The sequence below is a fragment of the Crassostrea angulata genome, chromosome 3 (assembly GCF_025612915.1).
Source record: "Crassostrea angulata isolate pt1a10 chromosome 3, ASM2561291v2, whole genome shotgun sequence".
Classification (NCBI taxonomy): Eukaryota; Metazoa; Mollusca; class Bivalvia; order Ostreida; family Ostreidae; genus Magallana; species Magallana angulata.
This window is the reverse complement of record NC_069113.1, coordinates 49,013,241-49,020,854: the sequence shown is the minus strand read 5'-3', so window position 1 is coordinate 49,020,854 and position 7,614 is coordinate 49,013,241. Positions and strand designations below refer to the sequence as shown.

The window sequence follows — 7,614 nt, the reverse complement described above, 5'->3', positions numbered from 1 at the left end:
GATCCAAAACATTGATTTGAATAAGTTGATATTAATCTAAATATTTTTTTTCTTTTAAAAAACTCAACTGGGAGCACGATGGGTTAGATTTTTATTATATCACATATAAATCCTTTTTTGTGTACTATTTGTAACAATTGGTGTTGCTGTAAAAATAATAATTCATTGTCCATCTGAATCTAATGTCAGTATATAAGAAGTCATCAGTGTGCATAACAGCTCGTTTTTGGGCTTTTTTTTTTTAGGTTTGATCAATAGAGAATAAATTATACACAACTCAGAAGTACTACCAAAAAATGATCTTCATAAACTATTAAAAGAAAGATCAAATTACATTTCGATAAAATTCAAGGAGTCTGAGATTAATACGTTTTTAAAACCTGAATACTATGTTAAAAAACTACTGTTTCAGTCTTTACTGATTATGAAAATTGGTATATATATATATATAGTTCTTTTAATTAAATTTCAAAAAACAAACATGATCAAATACCATACTAAAAAACGAAATTAAAAGATGTTTCGGTTATTAGTATTGAGATTAAGGTAGACCCCTGATTTTGTGGAACTAAAGAAATTTACAAACAGGATTTCTGGTAATACTTCTTAAATAAAAAAAATCCTTTATTAAGTCCAATTAACTTAATTAGGGTTTATTTAGGGTTTAAAATTCAGTGAAATTCCTGGTTACGAAAAGTCTCTATACATTATCACTTACTATGTGTTGACAAAACAAAATCATTTCTTCAGAAACAATGATTCCATGGTTTTGATGATTTTTATCTTTTACAAATCCAACATCTGACATATTTTTTCCAGCATGAAGTATATAGATCAATGAAAAGTTAACAGTACAGGTCACAATTTTTACTCCTATTCATAATTGCTGAGGAAACAGAAATGGGGTTTCTAAGCTTAGAATAACTCTGTTTATGTACTGGGTTCTCAAACTTTTAATAGCAATGAGCAAAAGTTAATGACTTCAGATTTTAGATAAGAACTATTCAGAAATCCCTATGGTTGCAAGATACAGCGAATGGGCAGTGTGTCGGCTATTACGTCGCACCGAAGGTTTCCGATCTCAGAGGCTTCAGATATGCATATTGAGGTCACGCGTCTTATCAGCTCAGTAATTCAGCAATAGCTGTGAAACAGATGGGAGTAGTAAGGAAAATTTTGCAGAAATTGTATCCCACTCACAATTCGACTTGTTGGTCAATGTTTTTGTGATTGTGTCACCTGTCCTTTAACCTATAGTCGAAGAGATATGTGACACGAGTTACGCCCCTTGGAACTACGTTAGAGTTATAAATAAATCATAAACAGTAACGTGCTAAAACCTGACTACATTACACATGTTTAAATGACACAAAATATCGGATAATTACGAAGTGCGGTCATTAATATTCACCTGGTGAGTTAAGTAAAGATAAGAAAATAAACCTTCTTCAGTTCTACTCAAATAACGGTATTTCGCAAAAGTAAAGTTTAAGAAAAAAACATTTTTCGAAAAAAAACAAGCCGTTTTCTTTGTTTCCAAAAATATTTAATAAGTTAACTTATTAAGTGATTTTGAGTTTGTTTTCGCCATCTTTTTTATGCCACGGCATCATAGGTCGGGGGGAGGTGACTAGCAGTGGGATGACACACAATATTATTTTTAGATCCTTCTCTCCTTGTATCTGACCGTCACAGCATTTTTGCATCTGGAGAAAATATTTACGTCATCTTCGACGAGACTTCGCGGGAACTAGATATCATTAGTTTTCAAATTCAACAGCTACACGGTCCTGTATATTTCAAAACCTTTGACGGTCGCAATAATAGGCATGCATGATGGACCTTGACTTCTCGGACTGCACAAGTCTTCACGAGGGCGAGTTGGACGCAGATTTGATCTCCGCCACCCTCGAGGCGATAAAGACTGGGAAACTCACACCCCTGCTCAAAACAGAACTCAAATGCAGAATTCAGAAGAAATGTTTTGAGGAGGGGAAAGATTTAACACTGGACGATGAACCACAGTTGGTTCAAAGAAAAGCTCCGGTAAGTTTATGATTATTCAAATACATGTACTGAATAGTTCATGCTAATCTATTTTTGCATTTCCTTATTGCACATTTTTTTTAAAGTCACTTGTTAAAATCAATTTTTGAAAAATTAGGAATGAACATTTTGTGTAGATTTCTGTGTAGATATTTGTGTGTTTATATTTGATTATCATTTGCCTATATTTTGGGGGGTAAATTTTCTTCTTTTTTTCTTTTTCCAATCGCGCGAGTACACATCCATTTGCATGTGCTGGATAAATTGCGCAGTTGTTAAATTTTACAAACTCACTTAAAATAGTTGGTTATCATAAAGTCCTAGTCCCGTGTAAAATCATAAATACAAATAATAGATACCTTGGTCATTGTATTAATTTATTTTGATTATACAACTAAATCAAAATCATGTTATAATTATTTAAATAGTTTTTGAATAGTTAACAAAGCAATGTTTATTTAAAAGAATATTTTTTTCGGAAAACTGTTAGAGCATCTATTCTAAAAAAAAAAAAATAATGTGATAAACAAAACATTACACATAATATTTAGATATTAAATAAATTATACACAATAACTTCAATTTAAAATTTGCCATAGAAAATCTTCATCAATATAGGCTGATTAACTTATAAGATTTGTTGCAAAACGGCTGTTTTAGAGACAATTTCTGATTTAAAATCAAATCCAAATAATTGTCGAAAATTTATGAAAGATAATATATTTCATTTCGTATTTTATTTGGTTATTTATTCTAATTTTTTTCTATAAATAAAATGAATAAATAAATAAATATTATATCATTTCATACAAAACTATTATGCACATAAAGAGTTAGTAAATCGCAATTTAAATAAAAACGAAAATATATTAGTTTGTTTGTTTTATTTATATACCACCCGCAAGATATCAGTTCATTCAAAATTTTCAATTATTTAAATTTTTAAAATGTTGTAGCTGCTGCCATTTGAGGTGGAAAGACAAGAACGAAGACGTGAACAAAACCGGAGGGCTGCCAAAAACTTTCGACAGCGGAAACGACAGGCATCGGGAGAAATACACAAGGTTCCCACAGTTTTGATTTATAAAATTTCTTTATCACCCGCTTGTTTTTAAATTAAAAAAAAAAAGAAATAGTTACAAGTGTAGTACATGTAAGTTTCCGGGTGAGAAGAAAGCCCATTAGCTGTAGGCTTTTTATATAACCATCTATTTTTAAAATGCTTCAGATAAGATTAATACCACAAATGATATGCATAAATACTCTACAGCAATAGTCAAAGCAAATATAATAAAGTTTACTTACATTGATAAACTGAGCAATTATTTCCCCATAAACGACAAAATAATTAATCCAAACAATGAAAGCGGGGAGAGAAAAAAAAAGGAGAAAAATAATTTTCCCCTAGACCGCACTCCTAATGAGAGTGTCACTTCTGTGAGGAAGACGACCCACTGCCGAAAACACTGAGAATGGAGGGATCTAAAAACCTGATGACTAACAAACAGGACGACGCACTGATTCACCCACAGCAACTTAAACAGACAACATCGGGAGTGTCCAAACCACAGAACTCTCACCCCAGCTCAATTGACCGAGATATTAGATTGATACATTGTCCTATTTATCTCAACTGTTAATCCTAGATAGACATTCGATACAATTAAATGTAAATTTTATTATTGTTAAGAGTGATTTTTTAAAAATTGAAAAAAAAATCCATCAATCGATGTTCAATTAAATGTCACTGGTTTTTTTCTTCCTGTTAGTTTTTATTGGTCACCTAAAATATTAATTTGTGGGATATCGGATGTTGATACATATCCCGTATATTGTATCACGATAGTAAACCACAAACAACAATAAACACATTATGCTTTAAACATTAAAATACAGATCAAGTTGGCGGCCTCTAATGTATTTAAATATAAGAACATTCATTGCATGTTAAAACCAATATTTTTGTTGAAAAAAAAAATACTCAAAATTGAACAAAATTTAAATTGATTGAAGATTCTCGTGGATTTGGAGGAAAAGAATCGTCAGCTAAAAGAAGAAATTAAGAGACTCATGACAGAGACCGACATGTTCCGAACGGCGCTGTCCAGTCACCTATGTGTGTCGCCGACCGAGCCCGACCCCACGGCCGAGCCTCTCCCTCGGGCCCAGGATACCGCCTCACACTGACCACAGTGACTGCATGTTAACTTGTTACATGTATTTCTTTCATTTCATTTCATTATATCCTCTTTCAAATGCAACATCAAAATACACATACAAAAATATTTTGATATATAAATGGAAAAACCAAACAAAACAAGAAAAAAAATCAACAAAAAAATAAGAAAAAAACAAAACCCAACGTATGGTGACTACATTCTATTAACACAATGATGTCGGAAATTTTACTTCTTTTTAACGTCCTTATTTTCTTAGCTTTAAACTTTGTTTGAATGCACTCCATGCTCTTATATAACATAAATTCCTCTATTCAACCCCATGTATGTATGTAAATTCGACAAGTAGTCGATACCATTAAAACTATTTGAACTTAACAACCAATATCTTACCTCTGATGTTTTCTATTCTCTGTACAAGACAAAAATCTTTCATTGAACCCCATCATCATTGTTGTTTTTGTCCTAAAAGACAAAATTTGTCTCTAATCAAATGGCCATTGACGATAATTTGATCTCAGTTTTATATTTTGTACATTGTCATAATAAATTCAGAATTGTCTTTTGTATAAAATTAGTAGTATAGATAAAATTGTTGCCCTTATTGTTGTGCAAAAACTGTTCTTGTAAATAAAGTTGACTGCACTATCAGAGATCCATGTACATACAACTTAGATTTATAAAGCTACAACCATGGTGATTAGATATTGTAATGGGTAAAAAGTAAATAAACTTTTATATTGCTTTACCATTATTCACAACTTTATCCATATTGTTTTGGTTGGTGAATACAAATCTGGGCGACATGTTTTGTTTTTGCTCAGGGGTAATCCTCATTATTTCGATGGACTATGTGTTCTGAGGAGTACCGATTTTGTGTTATTTGTTTGTCCAGAAAGAAGGCATATCCATTACATTTGACGACAGGGTTCATATTTTGTTATCTTCCCTTTGTTCCAGATAACGCACAGTGTTTATGTATTGTGTATTGCTCCATGTTCTGAAGTATTAATATTTTGCTGTTTTGTAAATAAAATGTTCTATACAAACGATCTGTTTCTCTTGTATTCGGTGCACAACATTTATTGCGGCAATTTTCTGTGTGCAGTGGGCTCCAAGGAAATCGCTGTGTTTAATATTATTGTCATATTTAAACATCTATTACTGATCACATATACTGTTTTGGCTGCTTTCCAAAGTCGATAGACTTTGACATACGCCTCGCTGGCACTCGCTGATCGACTCGGGTCACACTAAAGGTCATCCTAACATAGTCCAGACGACTGTGACATCACACCGGGACGCGACTCCCGCGCCGGAGTAGGTTTTTTAATTCCCAAAGAAAATGGTGTTAAGATTCACTCCTTCTGCCCGGATAAAATTCACCTCCGGGATCGATATTTGTGTACCTGAACCGAGCTTCTAAAATGGAGTAACAACAACAGATACTGCAGTTTGGTGATGGCCGGCTGTTTGGGGATTCCATACATGTTTCACAAGCTTCCGATGACGCTTCAGTTGCGGGGTTAGCATGTTCCACTTCACCGCCCGATGGCAACTACTTACCGGCGTTCCGACCGTGCAGTCTGGTCAGGACAACCTTGAAGTACTAATGTCAGACAGACATCAGATTACAGAAGACTCCAAAGAAACGCCGACACAGCATCTCACTCACAACATATACTCCATTCATGGGGATTTCGGGGAAGAAGGAAGAAGGACATATGAGGATGTGCATGTATGAATGAAACTTGTTTTCCGGATCAAAAATATGAATATTCATATGTTTTGGAAGTACTTTGACATATGCGATATTTTTTGTTCTTTTCTAAAAATCAGTTATCGAATTTTCCTGAAATCCAATGTGTCCTGCTGTTGTCATCCAAAGGATACCTCCATCTTGAGTCCATCATGTTGGCTGCAGCATGGAAAAAAAATCTCTGCTTTTTGCGCAATGACAACGGGACATATGAGACTTACTCAATCTTTCTATTTTGGACTCTAAAATCAGGAGGAGTATTACTTTCAGAGACAAAGAAGAATCAGAATTCAGTGAAATTGTGACTCTCTCCAGAATGCTCCGTTACGATCACCTTGATGCAGTGTTACAACTTAAATAGATGTAAAATAGGTGATAGGAAATTGAGCATGGCAAATAATCATCTTTCCCTAAACGTGACACCTTGTGTTATAACAATATTAATGTGATATCTTACCCACAAAATGTTAATATATGTTTTCCAAAATGTATCGATTTTACATCATAGGCTAAAAAATATTATGAGAGGAGATACTATCTAAAGGGAAAAACCGCGAACAAATACGCGTATTGGATGCTTTAACGTGTGTTTTTGTTGTTCGAGACATAAATGCAATTACAGATGGCAAATTTTATTTTTTGCTATCAAAGGAGTTCTTCAAATTCTATGGAAATACCATCTGCCGTGGAACAAACGTGTTGGATAAGCCAGGTATTCAGTTTCATAAATCTGGAACGATCTTTGTCTTTTGAAAGCTCAGGTAAACCTAAAACGAATCTCCCCCACAAAATATCGCGATTCTCATTCAACGAAGAGTGCTATTTTTTTTTTAGAGCATAAATATATTTTTTAAAACGGTTAGATAATATATATAAAAATATAAATGCTAAAGTTAAATATTAAATGAATATTTTCAATAAAATACTAATTGGCTAAAATAACTATAAATATTTTTTTAAATAAATGAATTGGAATTAATGACCCAAAAAAATTACAAAAATTTAGAGGAAAAACATTTAAAAAGCTTGATATAATTTTTTACAAAAACATTATTCTTGTTAAATGATAAAAAATGTAAATGAAATAATGAGATAAAAAATATTAATGGTCTTTATATTTATTTTAAAAGTTTTGGATAATTTTTCCAATGTTGAAAGCAAGAAAAAAAAAACCAGAATCACTAATTTAAAATTTAAGTTTAAGAATATTCGGCTGCAAATTAAATCTCGTCCTATTTCGTAAAATATCTTTTATAGTTGACCAGTTGCTTCATCAAACATGGAATCCATGAAGTAAATTTTTATGTGCTTTATTTTTATAATTTAAAAAAATATTTATGAATTTTTTGGATGCTTTCAATGAATGGGAAAATATGTTGAAAATGGTTAAGCGCAGAATAGATCTCAGCTGTTTCATATTATTACTATAATGGTGAAAGCAATTTAATGATCATATAGAGAGTGGTTGTAATCTACAGCAAATATTTTGATATGTTTTCAGAGCCAAATAGCCTATAATATAGTTGTAATTTTTTTTTGATCTGTCTGCTTTGATGCGTCAAAAACTGAGGCGCCAAAACGCAGCTATCTGTTGACTAATTAACATGAATAAAAAAAATTCAAACCAGATCT

At 32.3% G+C, this 7,614-nt stretch overlaps 2 protein-coding genes across 8 annotated transcripts in view; one reads left to right on the top strand and one right to left on the bottom strand.

Annotated features, from left to right (window-relative positions):
- The window catches only part of LOC128177583 (uncharacterized), a 38,085-nt gene that overhangs the window by 8,436 nt on the left and 22,035 nt on the right, over positions 1–7,614 (bottom strand). For 5 of the 6 annotated variants that reach the window (XR_008242848.1, XR_008242846.1, XR_008242847.1 and 2 more), the window contains one exon: positions 4,617–4,688. Coding sequence is in view for 2 of the 6 variants with exons in the window: in XM_052844351.1 (XP_052700311.1) it covers positions 4,617–4,688 (72 nt within the window). In the remaining 4 variants the exon portion in view is untranslated. Of the gene's footprint in view, positions 1–4,576; positions 4,689–7,614 lie in introns of those variants that run through there. The other variant, XM_052844350.1, reaches the window with a different exon arrangement.
- Positions 1,252–7,612, top strand: LOC128177581 (cyclic AMP-dependent transcription factor ATF-3-like). 2 transcript variants are annotated; one of them, XM_052844347.1, is made up of 4 exons: positions 1,252–1,414; positions 1,665–2,046; positions 3,003–3,110; positions 4,060–7,612. In XM_052844347.1, the coding sequence occupies exons 2-4, from the start codon at positions 1,834–1,836 to the stop codon at positions 4,231–4,233; spliced, it is 495 nt and encodes a 164-aa protein (XP_052700307.1). In that variant the 5' UTR covers positions 1,252–1,414; positions 1,665–1,833; the 3' UTR covers positions 4,234–7,612. The 2 variants fall into 2 exon arrangements, with proteins under 2 accessions (XP_052700307.1, XP_052700306.1); XM_052844346.1 differs by having other exon boundaries at positions 1,252–2,046.

What these genes read in the sequence shown, in the direction of transcription:
- LOC128177581 (XM_052844347.1), top strand. Translation starts at nt 1,834, where the DNA reads ATGATGGACCTTGACTTCTCGGACTGCACAAGTCTTCACGAGGGCGAG. An exon ending in TGGTTCAAAGAAAAGCTCCG is followed by an intron (nt 2,047 to 3,002) that starts GTAAGTTTATGA and finishes AAAATGTTGTAG; the next exon opens with CTGCTGCCATTTGAGGTGGA. An exon ending in CATCGGGAGAAATACACAAG is followed by an intron (nt 3,111 to 4,059) that starts GTTCCCACAGTT and finishes AATTGATTGAAG; the next exon opens with ATTCTCGTGGATTTGGAGGA.